This window comes from Taeniopygia guttata, chromosome 19, assembly GCF_048771995.1.
Source record: "Taeniopygia guttata chromosome 19, bTaeGut7.mat, whole genome shotgun sequence".
In the NCBI taxonomy this organism is placed as follows: Eukaryota; Metazoa; Chordata; class Aves; order Passeriformes; family Estrildidae; genus Taeniopygia; species Taeniopygia guttata.
This window is the reverse complement of record NC_133044.1, coordinates 3,354,455-3,379,457: the sequence shown is the minus strand read 5'-3', so window position 1 is coordinate 3,379,457 and position 25,003 is coordinate 3,354,455. Positions and strand designations below refer to the sequence as shown.

Here is a 25,003-nt window from a genome sequence, read left to right as displayed (position 1 = left end):
TACCATGTTGTTTTTTCTTCTTAGATTTTAGCAGCACTCAGCTTCCAGGTGGGATAGACACCGCAAAATGGTGTGGTGGTCTTTGCACGGGGTGGGTTTTGCTGCAAGTTAAGGACCTGTGGAGTGTTTAAATTCTGCTGGTCCCTGGGGTGGGTGTGAGGGGTGCCAGTGCCTGGCACTGCCCTGAAGGGACTCTGTGGGTGGGGGAGGACTGGCCACAGTGGGAATTGCGTGGTGGGTGGGAAGGTGAAACTTGAAATGCCAGTGTAAGAGCTGCCTGGGTTGGGGAGTTCTGCACAATCATTAATGCCAAAAAGGGGCGGGGGGCAGTTCACACTCGAGTGTGGGTTAGCTGGGTTTGGGTTTTTTTGTTTGTGGAGTGGGTGAAGGAAACTCACTCAGACAAATTGGGGTTGGGGCTGGGTTAGTTTGATTGCAGTAGGGGGTGCAATATCCATATATGCCCTTGCCCAAAACCATCCCAGGTGGTGGGGGTGGCTGTCAATGTCCTCACCTGCTGAGTTCTGCTCACCTTGAAATGGAACTCCAGGAGTGGCCCCACCCTGTGCCCCTGCCCCAAACTGCTCGGTGTCACCTCGGGCCTCTCTTACCCTGCTTTTCTGTCTGCTGAGCTAGCAGAAATACAAAGTTCTATAAACATTTACTGTCTCTGCCACAGGAGACTTCCCTTAGTTTGAGTTTTCCCGCAATTGCTGTTTTGGTTTTGTGCTTTTTGCAGTTTAACCACCTCGCAGGTGGCCAGAGAGGCTGTGCAGGCGCTTCCCTGGGAGGGCAAAAACCCTGGAAATAGTTCTGGGAACCTCGGGGTGGCCCTGGCAGGGCAGGGTGACCCTCAAATGTCCCAGCCCCAGCTGGTCCCTGCCTGAAGTCCCTGAGCAGTTCCCAGTCCCACAGGAATAAAGCACTGAATAAACTGACATCAATAAATTGATCTTCCTGCTGGGCTTTGGGGTGGGCACTGAATAAACTCACATTCTGTGGGAAATAGATTTGCAGAAAAATTTTAATATTTGAAGGTTTATATAGTATGTAACATCTGTATTGTCTCATCCTTCAAATGAGGCTAAAAACAGAATAAGAGGTTCTAAAATGCCTCACAGTTGCCCAATTTTTAAGTAAAAAAATAACTTAGTCCAACAATATTCCTGACCTTCCTGCTGGGGTTTGGGGTGGGCACTGTGATAGTAAAAGGGTTTTAAAATCATGGGGATTTAGGGTTAAAAGGAAAATTAAGCTTAGTAGGCCCTGAAAAAATAAATACCCTGGCTACATGAAGGATGTGTACCTTGCTAGAACTGCCCCTGTGTAGCTAGTACATGATAAATGATATAATTGTTAGATGTGATGATTGTTTAGTAATTAAATAGAATTACTGTTTAATAGTAAGAATAATAATGAGAAACTGTGGTCAGGGGCCTAAGAAAGATCATGAGAAACCCATGTCAATGTATACAATATAACAATATAAGTTTAATAATTAATGTGTAAGTTATATAACGATAGAATATAAAATACATTCAGCTCAAAAGTCATGTCTGCACAGGCCCCTCTGCTCTGGTTTTTGGCCTGAGCCTCTGGTGTTGAGCTGTGGCCTCCACTGGCACCTGGGGTGCTCCAGGAAATGACTGCAAGGATTTCTTCATAATAAGAAAAAAATCCTTGCAATTTAAGCAAATGAAGGAAATGTGTATGAATCACAAGGAAATGTGAATATGAATTTGTATAATATGCAGTGTTTACACCGAAGTTATTAGCATAAAACAAAGTAAGATGTCAGGCAATACAAATACTTTATGCTGTTAAAATATACTTTCTTTTATTCCTACAATATGATGGTGCCTCAAAGGTCTGCTTAGAGACAACTATTCATAACTAAAATGATAATTCAATATGTTTTAGCCAGAATCTCTATGCCATTAGCATAATCTTAATGCTCCCATATTTACAACAGATTCTGGTAACATCTTTTAATCCTGCTGTAATCTAAATTTTGTGACTGGCCTTTGAGTTCTTTTTCTTATTGCTTCAGTTAATTTCTAATCTGTTGTCTCAAAAAAAAAAAAAAAAAAAAACAACAACAAAAAAAAACCGATTTGGCTGTTTGAAAAGCAGCAGGAATTCCGACTGCCTCGGTGGCCACAGGATGTCACTGTTCCTCCACAAACCGATTATTTTGGTTATTTTCCATCTGGATTTCCTCTTCCGCCGCTCTCTGATTGTCAGCAGAGCATTCCTGCAGGCTGGGATCCTACAGAAAGGGATACATCAAGCAGAAAGATATTTCCATTTTAGGAATAAGAGAGCTGGATGGTTCCTTTAAAGAATATAGATTGGAGCCTGGAAATGTTGTGATGGGGAACTTGCAGTTCCAGAAATACTCTTGTGTAGATTAATCGAGTTTCCTGGGCTATCAGACAAGTTCTGACGAGGGTTTATATTTAAGAATATTTATGTTTCAGATTGGGCACTGGCTGATTTCCATCCGTAACTAAGAAATGAAGCTGCTCAAATTCATCACTTCAGCGTGGCTTTTACATAAGATTTACATGGAAAAAAATAAAAAAGGGCCTTGCAAAAACACTTGATATCTTCCCGAGTGTGAAAATACACCTTTGTAAGAAATTGTTTTTTCTTTTGCTGGCCTACCTGTTGTATTTTAATTCTCCACCCTTGCATGTTGTTAGTACAAGTTTTCCTCCTCTGTGAAGATGATTTTCAGCTGTTACACCAGAGTGGCCACAGACCAATCCTGTAACTAAATTGCAAGTGACTTTGAACTTCTATTTACAGCATACTGAAAACATGGTATCAAATAAAGGATTACTATGTTTTACAGTATTTGGTAAAAAATGGGAATTTAGGTGAACACAGAATATATATTTCAGGAAATGTTCTTGTTTTGCTTCTTTTTGTTTAAGCAGGTTCCAGTCATTGCTTTTTCTGCTGTGAATTACTCATCTATAATTTTAATATAGCTATATAATGGATAATATAATTTATATAATATATATTAATAGATTTGATAATATTCATTATTAATGAATAAATTAGAACATAATATAATTTTAACACTTGATTTGAGATTTCACTTGGCAGTTTGACTTTCTTCCCAGATTTCCACAGGACGTGTCCCTCCTGTCAGGACAAACTCAGACACATTTCATGGGTAAAATAAGCAATTGTGAGATTCCTTCATGTTCCTCCACATAAAAGCCTCAAAAAAGCAAGAGGGAAATTCAGGCTGGCGGGCAGGTGGGGTTGAAGTGCTGTTTTCCTCTGGGTATCTCCCAGCTGGCAGCGATTCCTTCCCAGCAAACTGCACATTCCCCTCCCTCCCTGCAGGATATGAAAAGCAGCTGTGCAGGCAGAGCTCTGCTGTGATGCACTCCTGAGGGCTGATTTCATCCCTTGGCTGCAGTGCTGGGATGCCTCCCAGGACAGCTGGAGAAGGAGCCTGAAAGGATTTAAATCTGTAAGTTTGAGCTGAACTCCTGAAGCTCTGTTGGTATCACAGTAAATGAAGTGTAACAGAGCTAAAGCAAACGGAGCCAGATCAGTGCAAGGCTGGAACGAGGAGGGGATTGAAGAGATTGGATCTGATCTTGCATTTATCTCTTCTTTATAGGCTGTTCTGTGGGTCTTAATTCATCATTAAGAAACCATCATGGAAAAAAAAAAAAAAAAAAAGCAGCTTCATGTAGTCGCTGGACCTGCTTCATTTCAAAACACAGGAATCTAGAGATAGAAACTTGAAATCTCCTGCAAAACCACGAGGAAGGAAAAGGCACCGTGCCATTTCTTGGTGTATTTACAGGGAGGGGGTCTCACAGCTGAGTCTGGGAAAGTTTCTGTGGGTGTTCTGCGTTCCGAGGAGGTGCCAGAGCATCCCACAGTGACACCCAGGAGGTGCCAGGGCATCCCATGGTGACACCCAGGAGGTGCCTGCTCTCAGAGAGGAGCTGGGACACTGCTGGGGGCTGCTGTCCTCTGCTCCCCAGGCTCCTGCTTTTGGGGTGTGTGGGCCCAAGGACAGTCAGTTGTGGGCTGGGGGGACATCCCTGTCCCAGACTTTTCTCCTTCGGAGCACGCCCAGGCCCCGGAGCAGATGGAGGAAGCAGCGCCCTGAGAGTCTGGCGCTGCCAGGGCAGTGCCCCGGCCCCTGAGGAGCAGCTGATGCTGCTTTGGTGGGACACTCTTTGTGTCCCTGGGGCTCTGCAGCCCCGGCTCCCCACACAAAGTTTGGCCTCAGCTGTTCCCAGGCACTTCTGCTGGTCCTGGGCAGCCTTGTGGCAGCTCAGGGGGCTGCCTCGCTGGGTGCAGGCAGGGGTTAAGCGTTCTGAATTTGCAATTTGCAGCCAGCTTTCCCATATAAGAGCACTGCACTCATTGGCTCTCCCCTTCACTGAGAAATCTAGCCAGTCATTTCCTGTGCAAACCCTCCTTCACTTTGCAAAAAGCCACAGAGTTGAGGAAATCATGGAGATCTGGGGCTGCTCCTTCTCGCAGGAACCTTGGATCCCCTCATGGACCAGCCAGGAGCTCCCCACTGTGCCACTGCCAGGCTGCTGAAGTGAACTTGGGCTTCCCTGCATGGCTTCTCACCCGTGGATGGAAATAATTTGGGGTCTGCCTTCATGCCAATTAACACTTCTTGCTGCTTGACTTGGTTTCTGCTGGGAGGTTACTTCCCCTCTGAAGGATCTGTTGGGACTCCTTGTCACATCAGTTCTTGGGTGGAGCTTGCAGCAACTTCTGGTAAGTGCTGAGCTCTTGTGACAGCAGGGCTTGGTGAGGGCTCAGGGACAGGGCTCAGCTCTTGGCAACTTGGGCTGGCAAGCAGAAAGTGCTCCCTGTGCTCCCAGGGATGCACAGAGCGGGTGGACACATCAGAGGGTCCTTTTTTACAGGACCATTTTGCTCTTGCTTTTAACCCAGACGCTCTGTCTCTGCAAGACTGATGATAAATAACTCTCTTGAGCGCTGTGGAGAGATGGAAACTGCAGCTGAGGAGTGATTTTGGGGAGAGGAAGACAGAAAAGCACAAGCAAACTGTTATGGAAGCGCAAATATCCTTCTAAAGGATTCGGCAAATGCAGCAGTAAGTGTTTTGGGGAGGGAAGCAAGGCTGAGGTGGGGTTAAAGGGTGGTGCAGAGGAATGTTTGTCACTAGGGCGCAGACTAAACCGGGTGTCTGGATTATCAGAACGGTCTGTCTCCAAATCAGCCCTGGGATTTCTTGCTGTGAGCTGCACGAAGATGTTTTGTGGCTGTTTTCTGCCCAGACCTGGGTTTTTTCCCACCCTAACCTAAGGCAGAATGCTTCTGCTGTGCCCATTTACCTCTTTGCTGGTGCAGGCGATGGAGTCTGGCTGCAGCCCCAGCAAGGGAGAGTTCTCTTCAGAGGAAACCTGTTAACCCTTTGGAGGGAGTGCCTGGGAATGAGCAGGAGCTGCTGAGCAGAGCTCTGCTGCAGGTTGGTGACTGTGGATGTTTAATTTGTGCCTCACAAACCCTGTGAAACGCTCCTGGCACTGTGCCTTGGGTGTGGTCCGAGATCTACCCAGAGAGAAGTCCCCAAAGAGTCAAAACAGCTCAGGAAGCATCAGAGGAGGGAAAGGGTCTGGCTGGGAGCTCTGCTGGTGCTGCTGCTCTGGTGGAGCTGTGCTCTGAGCGGGCTCCCAGGGCTGTGAGTGTCTGCAGGGCAGGGGGACTGTGCCTGCCTTGGAGCTGGGAGCTCCAGCTCTGTGCTCACATGGACAACCTCCGAATATTGGGGAGGTCCCACTCATTTTGCCCCAGGATGAAATGTCAGACAGTTTGTGCAGGTGTTTCCCTGTCTGGACAGCCTAAAACTTCCCAGCAGAACTGTGGGCAAACTTATCACTGTTCCAAAGAGGGCCCTCAGTGAACCTTTATCTTTTTGGCCACTTGGTGACCAGCCTGTGCCTGTGCTGGGTGCACTGAGACAAGAACAACGATCACAGACTCCTAAAGAGCCACTTTCCTTGCCTTTTATGTCAGGAACCTGTGCTGCTGCCAGCAGGTGAGGTCATCCCACACAGGGGGTTCAGAAGTGCTGCAGACAAGTTGCCTGTGCTTCATGAGCTGCTTCTAAACTTCTCCTCTACTGGAACCCCATTTAGACCCTGATCCTTTATTCAAATAATCCTCCTCTATGCAGAGTTTTGCCAAATCTCCCTCTCCAGGGACCCATGCTCAATCTGGGAACTTTCTTTGCATCCAAACACCTTTGGGGTTTGTGAAGAAATTGTGTTTGTTCTCCCCATCCCTTGCAGGTTTAGTGCCCCCACAGGGAACATCTTTGCTGATCTGCAGGACCATCTCTCCTGGCAATGGATAAATTCACAAACGGGCAGCCAGGCCCAGCTCAGAGGAATAGGCTCATGGGACTGCTAGAAACAGATGACAGCGTCCAGGAAGATAAACCTGCCCCGAGTAAAAAGGAAGAAAGGTCAGGACATGGAAGGAAAGGAGAGCCACAACCCTTGGAGACACCTTATCAGAAGGAGAGCAGTGACTTTGCCCCTAAAATCAAGGTTAATCTGAATTATCGGCCAGGACTCGTCAGCAAGTGAGTGACTTGGGGGTATTTGACCAATTTGGGTTGATCCAGATGATCCACACTGATCCTGGCTGGTGGGAGCCTACAGATTTTCCCAAGCCTCCACTAAAAGAGCCTATACTAAATCCCACCAGGGATGGGCTGACTCTGGTCCTGCAGCCATCCTGGGCTCCTCTCTCTGCTCTGGATGTCTGCCAGGGCTGCACATCAGGCCGGGGCTGGGAACAGCTCCAGCTGATGGAAAGAGCAGCCACTTAGCAGAATTCTGGGAAATAACTGTCTCTATTTTTCCCTTGACTCAAAAATAAAACATTTGAGTGGGTTTTTTTTTTTCCTCCCTTCAACAAACTCTCCTCCATCTCCCTCCTTCCTTCCACTGTCCCACTAGAGCTCTGGCACCTTCCTGCCCCTTCTCTCCAGAACTTCCCTTCTCCAGAATTCCTGACACTGCCTTTGTCCCGCAGCCAGAAGGACCCGAATCGCTTTGACAGGGACCGGCTGTTCAGTGCTGTGGTCAGGGGCAGCCCCGAGGCTCTGGATGGTTTGCTGGAGTATTTAAGGAGGAACTCCAAATTCCTCACCAATTCCGAGTACACAGGTAGATTCCTGCTCCTGGAATGGTTTGTTATTCCCGGGGGTAGCAGAGGGGAGCAGGGGAATGTGCTCGTGGTTCTTTGCTTTTTCCTCTGTCTCCTCTGATTTTCCTTACATTCACCCCAAGGTGGAGAATGGTGGATATATTTAATGAATATATTTATTAATTAAATATATCCTAAGGTTTTTGCCTCAGGACTACTAAAAATACTGATAAGAACCTTTAAAATACTTTAAACCTTTAAAGGATTTAAACCTTTAAATACTTATCCGTATTTTAAAATACTGATAAGAAACTTTATACCTGTATTGGCATAAAGGTTCTTATACCAATAAGAACCTTTAAAGAACCTTTAAAGGTTTTTAAAATGAAGATATTTGAATCAAGGATTACAGCTGTGTACAAAGCAAACCCACAACCCATTCAATCCTCTCTCCTTGCCAGATGCAAAGACTGGGAAGACCTGCTTGATGAAAGCCCTGCTGAACTTAAAAAACGGGAAGAATGACACAATCCCAGTCTTGCTGGAAATAGACCAAAAGACACAGAACCCCAGGCCACTTGTCAATGTGTCGTGCTCTGACTGTTTCTACAGAGGTGAGGAAGGATTCCTGAGAAATGAGCAGGAAAAAGGAAAAGGAGGGGAACTGGAGCTCCTGCAGCCCAAGGTTCTGGTGCAGTCACCACAGCCCACTCACCTCTTCTTTCTGATTCTGCTCCTGCATCTCCTTCAGCCTTGAGTTATGCCCTCCTTGGTCTGTAAAACAGAAATTATACATGCTGAATAACCCAAGAAGCGAGATGATTTACTTGGGAAAGTATAAAAAGCACTTGTAAAAATGAAGTGGTCCGTGGCCTCAACGAGCTCTGTTTGGCAGCGTGCTTGTCTCAGCCCTCTCGTGGCTCTTTGGGATCTCAGTGCCAGGCAGGGGGAATTGCCTGCCCTGGTGGTGGATTTCTGATGGTTTTGAGGCTTGCTGAAAGCCCTGGGCTGCCAGCCTGCACTGGTGGCATCCCTGCTGTGCCCTGGCAGTGGCACACAGTGACAGGTTTGCTCTGCCCCCAGGCCAGACCGCCCTGCACATCGCCATCGAGAAAAGGAGCCTCGAGATGGTGAAACTGCTGGTGGAGCACGGAGCTGATGTCCACGCCAGAGCCCATGGGGAATTCTTCAGGAAGAAGAAAGAAGGAGTTTACTTTTATTTTGGTGAGTCACTGTGGAACATGTTCCTTTGGGTTTTTATTGCCATGCTGTATGTGATACCACTACTTCTAGATGGGTTTGCCCCTCTGTTGCCACTTTCAGTGCCCTTTAATCAAGTCCTTGACTTATTTAAATGGCAGAATCCTTTCATATGTGGGGTGTTCACTGTGCATTTCCATCATCTTTGGGTTTATGTGTTTAATCCTGAGTGGCTTCAGACAAAGACCAATACTTGGCTAGTTCAGGTCTGAGAGATCAGTTTGAGATGTGGGAAGGTGTTTCAGCTGCCCAGAAACAGTAATTGTTTATTGTAAACCCCTTCCACAATCCATATACACTGAGGCAGAACATGTTCTGTGCTTCAGGGATAAAACTCTGGGCTAAACATATTTTTCAAGGATTGCTTTTCCCCCCTTTCTTTAATCCTCTTTCACCCCTTTCTGCTTCCCCTCCAAATGCTGTGTCCTGATCTCCTCAGGTGAACTTCCCCTCTCCTTGGCTGCCTGCACCAACCAGCTGGATGTGGTGGATTATCTTTTGAACAACCCCCACCAGAAAGCCAGGCTGCAGGAGCAGGACACCCAGGGCAACACCGTCCTGCACGCCCTGGTGATGATTGCAGATGACACCGAGGAGAACACCAAGTTTGTGAGCACCACCTACGTGGAGATCCTGAAGGCGGGCGTGAAGCTCGACCCCACGTGCAAACTGGAGGAGATTGTCAATTATGATGGCTTAAATCCCCTGCAGCTTGCTGCCAAGACAGGCAAGGTGGAGGTAGGGACAGCCAGAGGGGAGCCCTGGGGGTGCTGAGGAGGAGGGATGGTGTCATTGGCACCCTTGGTTGGTGTCCTGTGGGGTTTGGGGTTGGAGCTTCTTGCACCCACCTGTGCTGATGCTGCTGGCAGGGGCAGTGCCACAAAGCAGGGCACCTCCCAGCCACCCAGCTGTGTCCTGCAGAGCCTCAGCTGGCTGCTGTCCCTGCCCTGTCCTGCTCCCTGGGCTGAGGCTGGTCCCACTCCTGGGGTGTCGGAATCTGTGGGTATTGATGATTCTGAGATTGTAGAAAGTCTCTGTCTTTCTGCCCCGTTGCCAAAGAAGAAGCCATAATTGGTCTGTGCTGGTTTCAAGGTTGTTTATTCTGTTTATCTCTAACATGTTCTGCTGCCCTGCCGCAGCTCTGTCCTGCAGGGCAGCGTGTGGGGCTCTGCCCTCAGTGGGATGTTACAAACATTAAATACCACAAACTGCCTGTGCTGGATTTACAATAACGTGCCAATATCTGTCACCTACGTTGGACAGTGTGTCCCCAGCCTGAACCAACAGAAAAATGCCAACACCACAGTGAAACATGGAGGGCATGAAGAAGGAGAAAAAGGACAAGACACACCCAATTTCCTCCATCTTGTCCCCTTTGGACCCCTAATCTAGAATCCTAAAATTTTACTTTTGCGCCCGTGTCACACTTAATTATTACTCATATCAAACACTCAGAGCTTGTAATTGATCCTGTAAGATTGAAAACTCTTTTCCATGGACAGAGATCACAGCCAGTGTCTCTGGAGGCTCTGTCCAGGGGGGTTCCTGACCCCTGCCAGGGTCCCAGACCTTCCAGGGCAGCCAGAGGGAAGCCCTGGATTCCCACACTGGGGGAGCCAGATCGTTGTGGTCGTTTCCCTGCTTTTAGCCAGATCCAGGCGCTGGATGAGGCACAAATCCAGCTGTGTGCTGCTCTGGGTGTCCTTCTGCACCTGCAGCACATGCACAAACATGGCCCTGTTTGTGTCAGATCTTCAGGCACATCATCCAGAGGGAGATCAAGGACCCCCTGTACCGGCACCTGTCCCGCAAGTTCACCGAGTGGACCTACGGCCCCATCCACGTGTCCCTCTACGACCTGTCCTCCCTGGACAGCTTCGAGGAGAACTCTGTGCTGGAGATCCTGGCCTACAGCAGTGACACCCCGGTGAGGCTCTCAGCACAGCTCAAAGACAGGCTTTTTCTCTCCTCTTTTTACAGTGTTGCTGTGTGAGTGTTGCACTTCAAGTTAGTGTGGGCTTCCAGGTGATGGTTTCTCTGAAAAAAAGGAGTGATTCGTGGGAATGTTTGCAGATTTTGTTATTTGGAGGCTGCTTGGCATGGCTCTGACCATTCAGAATTTGTGAGAAATTTTGATCCTTTGTTGTCTTAAGCCTCGGTTTGCTCAAATACCTCGATGAAGTGACTTCTATGCAATATTTGTTATCTTTCACACTAAAAGACCTGACTGAATAACCCCATAACGACTCCCCAGTTGAATCCATGTAGCTCCAGCCCTTAAAAAGACCATCCTCTGGTGAATTCCCATTCCTGTTGGCATTTTGGTTGCTTGTTTCCCCACAGAACCGCTACAAAATGGTGGTTTTGGAGCCACTGAACAAACTGCTTCAGCAAAAATGGGAAACGTTTGCTTCCAAGAGATTCTACTTCAGCTTTGTCTCCTACCTGTCATTCATGATCATCTTCACAGCCATTGCATACTATCAGCCCTTAAGGGTAAAGGTAGGTCCAGTGGTTTTGCCTGGATGGATGGAGCAGGGTTTAAAAGTTGTCATCACTGCCTCTGCCCATCTCCACTGCTTTTGGTGGCTTTGGTTTTGTCTTGCAGCCTTCCTTCCCGGTGGAATTCACAGCTGGAGGCTTCCTCTGGGTCTCTGGACTGATCATTATCTTGTTAGGAGGCATTTATCTGATCTTTGCTCAGGTAGGGGGATCTCTTGTCTGCTTTCATGGTAAGACATGGGAAAAAAGGGAACAATCAGTGGCATGGAGCAGCAGGATCTGTTCTCCTGACATCAGGATGAGCAGGAGGGAATCCTGCTCTGAGACACTCCCTGGCAGTGGCAGGCCCAGCACAAGCCAGGTTGCTGGGCAAGGAGGATCACAGTTCCACAACAGCAAATAATTCTGGGAGACTTCTGTGATTTATGGCATTAAAATGCATCCCTGGCATTTAATGCAGGCTATTAATAAAGACATTGGGCTGAGCCATGATTCAGCCCTTGTTTATCCTTGCCCTTTATAAATAAGGGCTTTTTTCATCTGGGAGGGATGAAGTTGGGGATCTTGGAGATGAAAGGAGGAGCAGATGGAGCAAAGCTTTGCCTGGGGCAGGGCAGGGCAGGGCTGCCTCTCACATGGCCTGGCTCTGATGAATGGTGAATTGATTTTGCTCCCCAGAGCCTGTACCTGCGGAGGAGGCGCCAGTCCCTGAAGACCATGTGCTCTGACAGCTGCATCGAGATCCTGATGTAGGTCCTGGGGCTCTGGCACAGCCACAGCTGGGAGCTGGTTCTTTGTGCAGCTGAGTGCCCCCAGCATTGCCACAGAGCTGGAGAGCAGGAAAAACAGATCCTCTGCCCCTCTCTTCCCACCCCTGCTGCTGCTTCTTGTCCTGAGCCTTTTTTTGCTGCAGTGGGCTTTGCTGGCTGGGCTCCCCTCAGCCTCCCCAAATGTTTTGATTGCAGAGCAGTCCTGCAGGGGCCCTTTTTGCTGAGGTGAGTGGCTGCCACTTCCTTTTGTTTGCTCTCCAGCTTCATCCAGGCGTTCTCCCTGCTGCTCTCAGCAGTCCTGTACGGAGCCAGCTCGGAGAACTACGTGGCAGTGATGGTGTTCTCCCTGCTGCTGGGCTGGGTGAACACCCTCTACTACACCCGCGGCTTCCAGCGCACCGGCATCTACAGCGTCATGATCCAGAAGGTCAGAGCTGGGGAAAAACCCCTGCAGGGAAAGGCTTTGGGCTGTCAGGAGCTGGGATTGATGTCCTGTGGAAGTACAGGTGCTGCAGGAAGAGGTTTGGTCAGTGTCTTAATCTACAGCTGCAACAATCACTCCTTTGGCACCGCTGAGCATCCCAGCTGACACCTGAGTGCCAATAAAGCAGCTCCAAACAGCTCTGGAACCAGTGTGGGCTCCCTCCAGCTGCTCAGCTCAGCCTGAGAAGTGTTTCCAGAGCTACAGAGGGACCTGGGACTGGAGAGACAAAGCAGGGGTGAAATGAGGTGCCAGGGGAGAATTCTGGTCACCGTTTGTGGAAAGGAGAGGGGGGTGTGTGGTGAAACAATTTGGAAACAGCCATAGTGAGGAGCCAGCAGGATATTTATTTGTTTCAAAGAGCTACTCATACTAGCAGAGCAACAGAGAAGTCCATAGCACTGTCAGATTAGGCTGCTAATGATATTATTTACCTGTGGAAGTAATTAACACATATTAGCAGTTTTTTTTAAGTGGATAGAAGGTGGAAACCTTGCTGTCAGTGTTCCTGAGGGCTGGTTTGTGATGTGTGAGGTCACCTGGTGATTTCACGTGAGATAAAGGACAGCACTTCCCCTGGTTTGTGTTTCAGACCATCATGAGAGACCTGCTGCGTTTCCTCCTGGTTTACATGATCTTCCTCTTCGGCTTTGCTGCAGGTGAGCCCTCTCTGGGTTCTGCGTGGGCTGAGCTGCACAAAGCATGTCCTGAGGACTCAGATTGTGTTTTTCTGCCAGCTCTGGTGACGCTGATGGGCGATGCCCCCTCGGTGTCTCAGAACAAGTCCCTGGCTCACCTGGAGAGCTCGGGCAGCCACGCCATGTACGGGGGGCTGCTCAGCGTCTCCCTGGAGCTCTTCAAGATCACCATCGGCATGGGGGACCTGGATTTCCAGGAGCACACCAGGTTCAGGTACTTTGTCACGCTGCTGCTGCTGCTGTTTGTGATCCTCACCTACATCCTGCTGCTGAACATGCTGATCGCCCTCATGAGCGAGACTGTCACGGATATTTCTGGCTACAGCAAGAGCGTCTGGAAGCTGCAGGTGAGGCCCAAAGCCCTGCTGGGGTCTCAGAGTCAGATGTTCCTTTTATATAAAGCTGTCACCCTGAGAGTGCATTTTTAGGTGTATTTGCACCTGAATTTTAGGTGCATTTTAGGTGTATTTACAGCTCTCTGCACGATCCACGTGCACGGGTGACCTGAGGCTGTTTCAGGAGCATTTTGGGGACTCTCCAAGTGCAAGGAGTTTCTGAGTGGGGAAGATTCAATGGAAAGGCTGGGCTGGGATCTGTCTGTGCCCTGGTTTCTCTCTTGACGTGGGTTTTGTTCTTTCAGAGGGCAATTGCTATTCTAGAAATAGAGAAGGCCTGGCTGTGGCGCCAGGGTGGGAAGAGGAGATCTGGCTGCTTCATGTCAGTGGGGCTCAATAAGAAAGATGAGAGGTGGTGTTTCAGGTAAGACAGAGGCACCATTCCCCCCTCACACTCCAGCCCCCAGTGGGGTCACAGCCTGGGAACCCTGGAGCACCACAGGGAAATTCAGCACTGGCTCAACCACACACTCCTGGCTACGTCCAAATTTGTTGGTGATTGTCAGGCTGGAGGTTTGAGAATTAATTGATCCTCCAGCATTGCCACCTTTGTATTAAGAACATTCCCTGAGCTGGAGAATTTGAAACCAAACAGACCAGTGGACAATATGCAGGGGGAGAAGATATTTTTACCTCACGGAGCTTTGATTAAAGAAGATCTTTGCTCAAAAAAAAAGCTCTGCAGGGTGCTGCTGCTACAGCCAAACCATCAGGGTGGTGTTGGCAGGATGAGCTGGGCTGGGAGGTTGCAGAACAGTGAGATCTGGCTTGAGATGCTGCATTCCAGGCATCAGTGTCTTGTTGCATTTTGTCTCTCCAGAGTAGAGGAAATTAAATGGGCAGATTGGGCAAAGGATGTGGGAGTTCTGAAGGAAGAACCTGGGACCACTGATTCAGAAATAAATCCAGAAGGTAAATTAAATAATGAAGAAAGGTCTGCACTATCCTTTTAGCTTCCTGCTCAGCAAACTGCTCTTGGCACGTTGTTATGTCTTTGGCATTCCAGGCAGGCCAACTTAAAATTGCTTCCCCACAGCAGCATCACTTGTGAGCTGAGAAAATAAAGTTTTATAGGTCTGGAGCTGGCCAGAGTTTGGGAACCAACTGAGGATGAAGGAGATGCCATTCCTATTCAGCTGCAGGAGAAATGGGCAGGAAATGCTGCTGAGAAAAAGGAGGGCTGATCTTATTTTTGACTCAGTAGCCCAAATATGTGATGCTTTTCCTAGGAAGGGTAAAATTTAGGCTCATTGATCCTGCAGGTGTTAAAATCACAGGGCTTTTAGAGCCTGAATTTGGGCATTAACTCTGGCAATGCTGTCAGATTCTGCCTGAGATCTTTATTTGCTTTCCTTGGTAGAGCTGGGAAGGAACTCTGTGGAAATCAGAGCTGTTACCCTGTTAGAAAGATCTTGTTCAGCCTGGCAGAGCCTGGGCAGGAGCTGCAGTGGATTTGGACACAACCTCTAGTGTAGATTCCTCCTGGGTGCCAGTTTTCCAGGACTTGGGGAGGTTGCAGTGCTTAAAACGTTCTGTGGTGGGTGCTGGGTGTTCCCTGAGCCTTCACCCTTCTAAAGCTGGGTCCCTTTGTCAGCTTCCTGCTGACGAGGGGCTGCTCCTGTGTCCTGCTGCAGAGACCAGCTCCTGGAGACGGCCAGCACAGAAACCACCCCGAGCAGCTGCCCCAGAGGAGCTGGCCCTGCTGCAGCCCCAGCCACCAGGCACAGAGATGGTGCCTCTGCAGGGACAGCCCAGAGAGCTTTGACAGCTTTTCTGAGCTGCCTCCACCTTCAGAGGAGTTGTTCTTCCCCCAGCAGCTGGGAGAACTGAAAGCATTGTCAGCAGAAAAGTGCATTTCGTGGAGGACTGTGGTTCAGCCCGTGGCTTTCAGTGTTGTCACGCACTTTAATGATTCATTTCCTCTGAAGAAACTGTTTTTACTCGACTTTTCTCTGCCTGACATTTTCTTATTACTATGCCTAAAGATGCAGTGGTGGGAGTGAGCTCCTGGGGCAGTGGGGAAGGCAGAGCTCTCTGAGCTGTGCAGGGATAATAATGCTCATGGATAATGCTCATGGAATGACCTGCCTGAGGATGGCCCAGCCTCTTCTGTTGTCACAAGGGACTGCACTGAAGTGCTTTGGAATCAAGAGTGTTGTAGAGTCCTAAAAGTTGCTGAGGGTGGAGTTGTCTTCTGTGCTGGTGTGAGATGTGAGTGGACAAACCCTCACCCTGTGGCAGGGCTCTGTGGTTAATCCACATCAGGATCCCCATTTCACACCTCCAGAACGAAATTCTTTGCACTAAAAGCACAGGAGGTGATGTGGATTTCTTGGACCTGAAACTTTGCTGGTGGATTTCTGAGACTTCTGTTTTTCACGGGTTGCTTTGTCTCTGTAATAAACAGCAGCAGAATCCTGCTTGTGGCCCCTGAGAGACTGATGGGCTGACACTTTTTGTGTGGTTTTTGCTTCCTGTTACTTGTCATGGGCATCCTGCCTTGCTGCAAATGTCTGCAAGGAGCTCGTTACTTTTTGTGACTTGTACTCTGCTTCAGGCAGGAGGGGCAGCTGCTGTAAACTCTGTGGGGAAAGAGATAAAAATGAACTGTCTCACTTTTCACTCTATTTAACAGTGATGGGAAAAACGCCAGTCACTTGGTTTTTAAAATTTTAAAAGTTTAATAATAATAAAATGGTTATAAAAAGAATACAATTAGAGTAATAAAGTTTAGAGTTAGGACAATTACAAGACAATAAAAAAGTAAAGAATTACGGACATTTGGATGCTCTCGGACACTAAGACACAAAAAGCATAACTTGTGAACAAAGGAATCACCCTTAAACCAATACATTTGTTGCATATTCATATATCCTTCATGATGATGCATACATTCTATTTAAAACAAGAAACTCTGTTGTATGTCAACTATTTCCTTTAATTCCCTGGTGTCTTTGAGTCTGAGCAAGACCTGAAGAAATTAGCTTCTTCTGATAAGAAGCCATAAATTCCTCTCCTTTGGAAGATTGAGGTGTTCCTCAAAGCTGAGTATCTCATCCCTAAAAAAAAAAAAACTTCCCCCACATACATAGTCTCTATTTTAACATTATGTTGTAACCTAAAACTACACTTAACACAGTACGTAAGAGAATTAATACAGCATAACTTTCTAACATTGCACATACAATATTCATTGTAACATTTGTGAAAAGCCAATCATAAATATGCATTTTTCACAGTAGTAACATGTAAAATTTCTGTAAACAATACAACAAGTGTACTTAATTGAAAATGTTCAGTTTGGGATGCACTCTTAGAGCTTTTGCCTTTCTCAGCAAGGGAGAGAAGGTGTTATCAGTGTGGACTGTCAGTTCCTATCAGATTCCTGATTACTGCTGTGGGAGTTAACTCTTGTTTTCCATGGCCTCATGTCAGTTTATGCAGGTAAAGTATCTTTTGGTGCTGCCCTGGCTGCACCTTCCAGGCCAGGCGAAGGCTGGTGAGAATCCCAGGAAAGCTGCAGACATCTCACAGGGGCTGGCAGCACTTTCCCTTGAGTGAGATAAACCATGCAACCCGAGATCTGTCTCAATTCCACTCTCAGAGAGTGAGCCTTGGTGGTTTTCCTTTTGGAGGCCATCATCTTATCCTCACTGCATGCATGTGATAGGCAGCAAAAATTTTGTTTTAAAACTTCTTTGCTGCACTTCAATGGGTTCTTCTCCCCATGCTGGGCAATTCCCCCTCCAGCCTCACTGCTCTGGGACTCTGAGTGGGAGCTGATTTTCCTGCTCCACCTTCTGTTGTTTTCTTGCTTTGTGAAGCCTTCAGCTGCTTTTTCCATCTATGGCTTTGTCCTAAGTGTTCCCAAGATCTGGCAAGGTGCTCAGAGTGCATGGAGGGCTCATCTGGCCCATGATAAATCTGTTGCTGTGCTTGGTGCTTTGCTGTGGCAGGGACACTTGGTGATTGTAAAGAAATGCAGGATCAGCTCTGCCATCCCTGTCTGGAGTTTCAATAAATAACCTTGCTGGTAGTTTGGGGAAGCTGTGGGCACTGAGAGCTTTCAGCATCACCTTCCTCTTCAGCCCTTCCTTGAACCTGCTTCTCTTTTTAAGCTTGGCAGTGCTTTTGATCTGCCTCAAATAATGTTCTGCTGTGAGGAAGGGCTTTGGCATCCCCAGAGCTTCCCACTCACACCCCAGCCCAGCAGTCTCATGGATGAAGGATGATGGTTAAGAGGCCCCAGAGACTTTTGGGGACCACTCTTAACAGGTGATAATGTTTTGTCAGGAAACCCTTCAGTCATTTACACAAGAACTTCTCAGCAGGTGAGCTGTCCTCTCCCTTCTCCCCCTGACAGGTAAACCCCACTGAGAACCTTTCCTGTGCACAGGGGGAGGTTTTGCAGGGCTCTAAACAAAAAAAAACCTCTCCCAAATGGCAGTGGAGGCACAGCTGCAGTTTCCTTCCTCTGCCTGAAGCACAGACTCTGGGGACCCAGCCCTACCATGGAAAGGCACCAGCAGCTCCCAGTGCAGCTCTAGGGCTGCTCAAACCCTCTGGATGTGCTTTGGTCAGAGTTCTTTGGCTCCTGGCAGATGAGAGATGAACCTTGAGCATCCAACCCCTCCTTTACCCCAGCACACTTTGCCAGCTCCTTGCTCCCTGTGCCCCCTGTAGAAGGCTCTGAGCACTCCCCACTTCACCTCTCTGCAATTTTCCTAAAAAAAACTCCATCTCTGCTCTGTGTGCTCCCCAATTCCCTATTTTCCTCAGGGGCAGAGGTGGAATCAAACCTTCCTTGTTCTTCAGCTGCACATTTTGGGGAGTTTTCCCTCCTTGTTTTTCCAAAGGCTGCTCTGAAGCTGGAGCCAGCACAGGGAGCTGTATCCATGAGCTGATTCCTCTCTCTCCATCTCCCTGTGACCCCACTTGCAACTAAACATATTTTCCATTGCCTCTGGAGCTCGCAGAGGGAGCCTTTGAAATGTGACAGCCCCAGGGCCCCGACAAAGAGCAGATGCTCTCTGTAAGTCCCAGGAGCTGCCCAGGGCTGGGGCTGAAGGGCTGCAGCTGGTGGAGTTTGCAGCTGGACTCTTCCTGGGGCTGCCTCTCACTTTTGAGGCTTTGATGTACTCAAGAAATTTCATTTCTTGCTCTGGGACTAAAAAAAAAAAAATTAAAATGGGTGGGCAGAAAAAAATTAAAAGAAAACTTGGATTTTGCAGTCTCACATCTGTTTTCTGCAGCACAAAATACCCCCAAACTTGGGCCAGACAGGAGCAGGCAAAGGCTCAGAAAATGTGGCTGTGGCTGCCTTGGGGGTGGAACAGAACTGATACTAAATCTGATTGCAAAGGGGTTTTTCTTGCTTCCTCTTTTGCCATAATATTTTTTGGTTTTCTTTCCAGCTGAGATTTGTGGCGTGTGGAGTGTTACAGCATTTGTGGTCTGTGAGAATGGTTGTCAAATGTTAAACACGCACAGAGGAGAGTTGGAGGTAGCTGGAAAGTGCCCATGGGGTTTGTTGCATTATTTTCTAAGAATCCTTGGAAAATTTAGATTTTCTGGGCAAAGAGAACCATGTCTCTATTTCACTGGGCAGAAGAGCCATCCCCAGCTGACAGCGTTGGTTTTGTTGCTGTTCACATCTCCAACACTAAAGTCAGGGACTCCATCATTGCAGAAAAAAAAAAAAAATCTGCTATTTTGGAATCCTCTGGATGAAAACCTTCATCCATTAGGACAAGAATGAATCTGCAGAGTGCCAGGGCCATTTCCTTTTGTTCATCCCAAGCTTACAGTGCTTTACCTCTGCAGAACTACACTGGAAGGAATCATGGAATCTGGAAAAAGAGTGGGAAAAAATTCAGCTAACTGGGCTGTGCTGAACTTCTGTTCCACTCTCACGGGTCCCAGGGAGGGAGTCTGCCAGCTGTGCTGCTCCTTTTCTGCTGTCAGATTGGTGAATAATGACTTTCTGCTGCTAAACTGGTTACAGGATCCGTCCCTGAGGATGGCTGGAATAAAATAAATAATAGGAAACGATCCACATATAAGTAGATATGTGATGTTTTGTTCTAAAAATTGCCCTTACTGCTGCAAAGGACACTAATTCTCCAAAGCTATATATAGAGAATTCCAGGGAAAGGGCTGCTTGTCTCCTTGTGGAGCACAGGTTGGGTTTTATTTGGGATCTGGGGTGTGCAGCCTGATGGGCTGACAGATGCTCTGCTGGCTGGGGCTGTTTGATGCTGGTGGAGGGAAGAGGGGAGGGTTTACGTCCATTGCCTGGAGACAGAGGTGAAAACACTGGCAGCGTAAACACTCCGTGCTGGGGATTTTCCAACCATGCCTAAGCAGTGACAAATAAAACATTCCTGCTTGGTGCTCCCTGCTGGATGTGCTCTCCCTGTATGGTAGAGGACTGCAGGCTGCAGCCAGAGCTCCTGGCTTGGCCATAGAAAATAGGAAAGAAATAAAGTTATTCTGTCCCTTTTGTCCCAGAGTGGTAAAATCCTGGTTTTTACCTGTGTGCAGGGATTTGTTGGTGCAGCACTTGGTGCTTCTGTGCAACACAAATGTGCCTGGGGAGTTTTCTGCGTGTCCCCTTTGCTTCTGGGGCCACACAGAAAACAGGAGATCCTACAGGATCTGTGACAATAACCAGGATAAAAGTGAATTGTGTCATTTTGGACAGCCCAGAGGAAACCCTTTGGTGCTCTGCTGGAATTTGCTCAGGGTGCTTGGGAGCAGAAAGCAGCCGGCTGGGCACATCAGGGCACCCTCTCGTGGCTTTGTCCTGTCACAGGGTGAGCACAGGGATGGATCCTGCTCTGGAGCAGGCTGGGAACCCCCTCAGGTCCTGCTGATTTAAGGAAAGACCGTGCAGTTAGATTTATTTTATATTTTTTAAATGCAAGAGCGCTACATTTGCTATAAATCCCTCTCTGATTTTTTCTAGGCTGGTTCATTCACCCTGAAAAGCCACGTCAAGGTGCAGGTGACCTCTCCTTGGGACAATCTTTGCTTTCCCTGGTGGTGTCCAGGACGTTGCAGGATCTCTGCAGGACGGGATTGTGCTCTGGTAGGTAATAAATGTTGTTTTTTAGTGTGCTGGGGAAATGCTTGAAAGACAAATATAGAATCTGTGTTCCATGTAATGTCTCATTATTCTATTTTTAATTCAGCATCAGAGGGACATAAAAAAAATCTTTCCCAGTGATAGAAATTATCTAAAATATAAACCCTTCAGTCCAAGTTACAAAGGGTTTTGCCTTGTATGTCTAAAGATTTGGACAAGCACGAGATAGTGAACATGAATTAACACAGATGAAGGTCTGAGAAGGCCTTGATGTCTGCAGTTCAGCACTGATAATTTAGCTTATTTATACAAAATTTAATTTATTTACATACTGTCCCTCATTTTCAATCAGCCCCCTGTCAGCTGAATGACCTGTGGAGTTCACAAAGACAGAGGCAGGACAGATGGATTTGATTCTCTCTTTGCATTTTGGATTTGAAAACAAACTCTAGATAAAGAATTGGAACTGCTAGATAATGTGTTTATCTAATGGAAACATAAATACCACGTTTAACCCCAAAGCTCTGCCCATACTGGTGTATTTTGGCTGGCTGCTCCTTCAGACTCTTGGGATTTTGTGTGTTCTGAACATTCCCAGCAGAAACTGGAACTTCTGTAAATAGTCCAGCCTGCTGCAGGTGACACAGCATGGAAACACTGAGCAGTTCTTGCTCTTGCTGCCAGGCTTCCTTAAAACGTTTTTCCTGTAATATTTCAGCTCCAAGTTTACATTTGATTATATTCTTGATCTGCTCTTCACTGACTAACTCAAGACCAGCTGTCCCCTGTCTCACAAGCATGAGATTCAACCCTGAGAGAATCTTCATTTTCCAAAACAGCAAAATTGTGTTTTGATACAATCTGAGCATTACAGTGCCTTGGCAAGGTAAAAACTGGGAATTCTGGTCAAGTTGGGATGTGCTGCTGCTTTAGTAGCAATTAGGAGTCCTTACCACAATTAAATATTTAATTAGGTGTTCATAAAGCAGAGGACACAGAAGTGGGGACAACACTCAGCCCTGAGCAGTAATGAACACTAATGACTGTGGCTGCAGTGCCCTCAGGAATTCTGATGTTGTTGTACATTCATTTCCTAAGAATAATTCATGAGATTCTGGAGTGTTGGTCAGCATTGCTGAGTACCTCTGTACACAACATCTAATTGTTAACATCAGCCACAGACAGGAGATATTTACTGGTGAGTAGAAAAAGGAATAAATCTCATCTCTGCAAAGCTGTGCCCCTCAGCTTGAATATTTAATAAAGAAAAACTTCTCATCACTGGGGAAAAAATAATATTACCATCCTGTGGCAATCCAGGGGTAAAGAACTGGAGTTTCTTTACCAAGATCTTGTCCACAGTGAAGATCTTTTTTATGTTGTTGCTTATAAACCTTTTCCTAGGAACTGAACTCATCACTAGAGGGTCTTTTAGTTTTAATTCTCCATTGACGTGTTGGGAATTTCTTGTACATGTAAAGATATTCTGAACCTGCTACCTTAGGAAAATGAGGCTGGTTTAATGTGACCTGGTCTGTGCTTGTTCTCAGCCCATCTGCACTGCTTGTGTGCCTTTGACAATCACAATCAGTGAGTCACAGGAGTTGTACCCTCCAGATTTTGCATTTAGAGTTTATACAAAACATCCTTTTTGTGCAAAAGGCGTTCTCTTCAAACCCTCAGTGGTGTTTTTTGACTTTCCCTGCAATTCGTCCCTCATTAACATCTCTGGGGCTGTCCCAGGAGATCCCAGAGCATAGACAGAGGTTTAAACAATAATCATTCTAAAAATCCAAATTCTGGCATCTAAGTAGGAACAGATGAACAGCAAAGAGCTGCTCAGTTTGCATTTAACAGAAGGCATCAGTTCATGGTGAAAATCCACCCTGCAGATTGCAGAGGAGCTGAATAAGTGGAACAGTGCTTAAAGTCACCCCTGAATGATAAAATCTCCTTTGAGATTGAAAAGGAACCATTTTCCTACAGACCCGAAAGAATATTGAATAATTAATTGGGCTGTTGCATTGTGCTGTCTGTGAAAGCATTTGGAGGGAGTAATTCCCCCAAATTCCAAGAACCAGGATGCTCCAGGCCTCTCATTAAATAAAACCCTTTTTCTGTCTGCTCCCAGGAAATAATCAGTGGGGGCCACCCTGAAGTGCCACTGACAGTGGACATGACTCTGTGGGACAACTCTGCTCCCAAACCACCCCAAAAATCTGCGTTTTAGGAAGGTGCCAGTCAGAGCATTTCAGTCAGGGTGAGGTTGTAGAACAGCCCCAGAGCTCTCAGAGAGGAAACCCAGATCAGCCACCGAGTGATTTACTACCTAAACAAACCTTGCAAGGAGCTCCAGGGAAGGGAAGGAGCATTTCACTTGTTAGGAGGAGAGCCTAAATACTGGATTTATCTGATTCAAGAATCCTAAGCTTTTATTGGGCTATTTGTACCTAATTTGTTTTATGGGAGCAGTCCCAGTGTTTTTATTCAGCTCTAAGGAGAATTCCTTCTCCCTTGGCAGCCTCCTCTCCTGCTGGGCACCAGCAGCACCATTAACTGCTGCAGCCTGGAACTGCAGAATTGAGCAGAAATTACTATTTTCCCTTTTTTTCCTGCCTCTGAATGATATTCTGAGCAGCTGCTCTTCATTCTCTCAGCACTGAGGCCAGAGCTGCTCTTCCTTCTCATTCAGCTTCTCAAGGCAAGAGATCATTTTCATATTCCTGCACTTCATGTCTCATTTTTTCAGAAGGGAATTAGCAAAAAATATGTTTTAACAGCACCCTGGTGAGCTACAGAATATTCACAGGGTAATCCATATTTTATCTGTCTTCTCCATCAAAATAGGCAAAATTTTCAGAGATTTGGCACTTGGATGAAAACATATTCCAAGTGAGGGTTGCTGGCTTCTCCACAAAATCCACTTTGACCTGGAAATGCCAGAATCCCTACTTGGAATCCTTCTGATTTATCAGTTACACAAAACTAGGCTTCTTCTTTTCACTCTCCTAAAGCCTTTGGATCTATGTGAAAAATCTTTCACTCCCTTAGGATAATTTTAGCTTTGCTCAAACTTCCTTATTTCAATAAAAGATGGACCATCCTTTCAGGCTCCAATTTCAGTGTGGTGTGTATTAAAAAACTCATGTTTTCTGAAGGGGCAAACTGGGTTCTGGAATTCTCTTTCCTTAGCAGAGAGAGCTAAGAGATCTTTAAAATATATAATCCAGCTCTGTTCCAAGTAAAGCTTTCACTCAGATGAAAACACATTCAGGGCATTTAACTTGATTAGGGGAAATTTACTATTCCAATTCCTTTTTTGTCACCATCCTCCCATTAAAATTTATGAGGGCTGATTAGTACATGATATTTTTTTCTGTGTTTTTTTTAATCAGAGAGCATCTTTAAAAAAGGAAATGAGGGCTCAGCTCTGGCAGCTGCACTTCCTTGCAAGCACAGTTTAAAGCAAAGGTTTCCATATTAATTTAATGTCCAGTTTTGGGGGAAGGTAGAAGCTTTACATTTTGATTAATGAAAATTACTACATGTTCACAAATCAGCAAACTGGTTTGCAGGGAAGCATTCTGAGGTTTCAGCTTTCAGAATCTCCAAGATTCCTGCACCAGGTCCCCCTGGGGGCTCTCACCTCTCCTGGCATTCATTCCTGCCAAAGCCCCATCCCTCTTGCACAGCCAAAATCAGTTCTCAAATCAGAAACAAAGCACCAAGGCAGGCAAAAAAATAATGTGCTTTCATACATCCTTTTTTTTCTCCTCTTTTAAAGCATAAATGAAATTAGCACCATTATGACTGAGGAACACTCCTTGATGTCACATAAGAATTCACTGCAGGCCTTACCAAGTGGGTTTGAAGGCCATTCAATTACAGAGCATGACTTTATTCAATTAGAAGAGGGAAAAAAAAAGGTTGAGAGGATGCCTGGGAACATTCCAGCACAATTTCCATCTTAATAATTTGTAGCACTGCAGATTGTCAGGTCACTTTCTGCAGTATCTGGAAGGTAGAACAATAAAACCACCCCAGGGTCTCCTTGTTGGGTTTGTAAAAAGGAGACTTCAAGAGAGGGTCATTTGAGATGCACATATTCAACATTTATTCATTGGTCTGCATGGAGAGCATTGCAGTTATAATGAATTTGGTGACACTGCCTCTTAATTTCTTAATGCATCTGTGTCATTGGATCAAAATATAATTCACTTTTCACTTTAGTTTGACTTATTATTCTCTTTAGCCCAGTTTCTTTAATAAACAGAAATCTTAGCAAAGGGCTTCTTGAAAACAGGGAATTGGGATTTATTTGGATTTCATGTAAGAGCCTCCAGTTTAGGGCACCTGGTCCACCTGCAGTCAGGGCTAAAGAACATTTATTACCTTGGGCATTTTCTTCTGTAGATAAAGGAAGAAATTGCTTCAGTGCTACCACCAGGTTACAGATCTGAGTTCCTATCACTGTACAAGACCACAACATCATAACCATTAAAAACCAGGAATACAGGTATGCTGTCTTATTTTTTACACAATCAGGTATCTCTTCCTTGGTCCTTAAGAGAGGGGAAGAAAAAAAAGATTAGTGCAGATAAGTGGGTTTAAAACCATTTACAGAAACT

The 25,003-nt window shown here is 46.5% G+C and overlaps 1 protein-coding gene across 9 annotated transcripts; it reads left to right on the top strand.

The window, feature by feature from the left end:
• The first annotated feature begins 4,416 nt into the window (after window positions 1-4,416).
• On the top strand, window positions 4,417-24,970 carry LOC100222342 (transient receptor potential cation channel subfamily V member 2). Of its 9 annotated transcripts, XM_032751894.3 has the most exons (19): window positions 4,509-4,776; window positions 4,957-5,119; window positions 5,377-5,494; window positions 6,318-6,613; window positions 7,069-7,202; window positions 7,644-7,796; window positions 8,266-8,406; window positions 8,882-9,180; window positions 10,193-10,369; window positions 10,786-10,944; window positions 11,051-11,146; window positions 11,623-11,693; window positions 11,976-12,141; window positions 12,788-12,854; window positions 12,933-13,240; window positions 13,534-13,652; window positions 14,109-14,200; window positions 20,256-20,378; window positions 24,789-24,968. In XM_032751894.3, exons 4-19 carry the CDS (start codon window positions 6,375-6,377, stop codon window positions 24,833-24,835), a joined length of 2,391 nt encoding a protein of 796 aa, XP_032607785.2. In that variant the 5' UTR covers window positions 4,509-4,776; window positions 4,957-5,119; window positions 5,377-5,494; window positions 6,318-6,374; the 3' UTR covers window positions 24,836-24,968. The 9 variants fall into 9 exon arrangements, with proteins under 9 accessions (XP_032607780.2, XP_032607786.2, XP_032607787.2 ...); XM_032751889.3 differs by lacking the exons at window positions 20,256-20,378; window positions 24,789-24,968 and adding an exon at window positions 14,923-15,740 and having other exon boundaries at window positions 4,417-4,776; XM_032751895.3 differs by lacking the exons at window positions 20,256-20,378; window positions 24,789-24,968 and adding an exon at window positions 14,883-15,740 and having other exon boundaries at window positions 4,417-4,776.
• The last annotated feature ends 33 nt before the right edge of the window (window positions 24,971-25,003 follow it).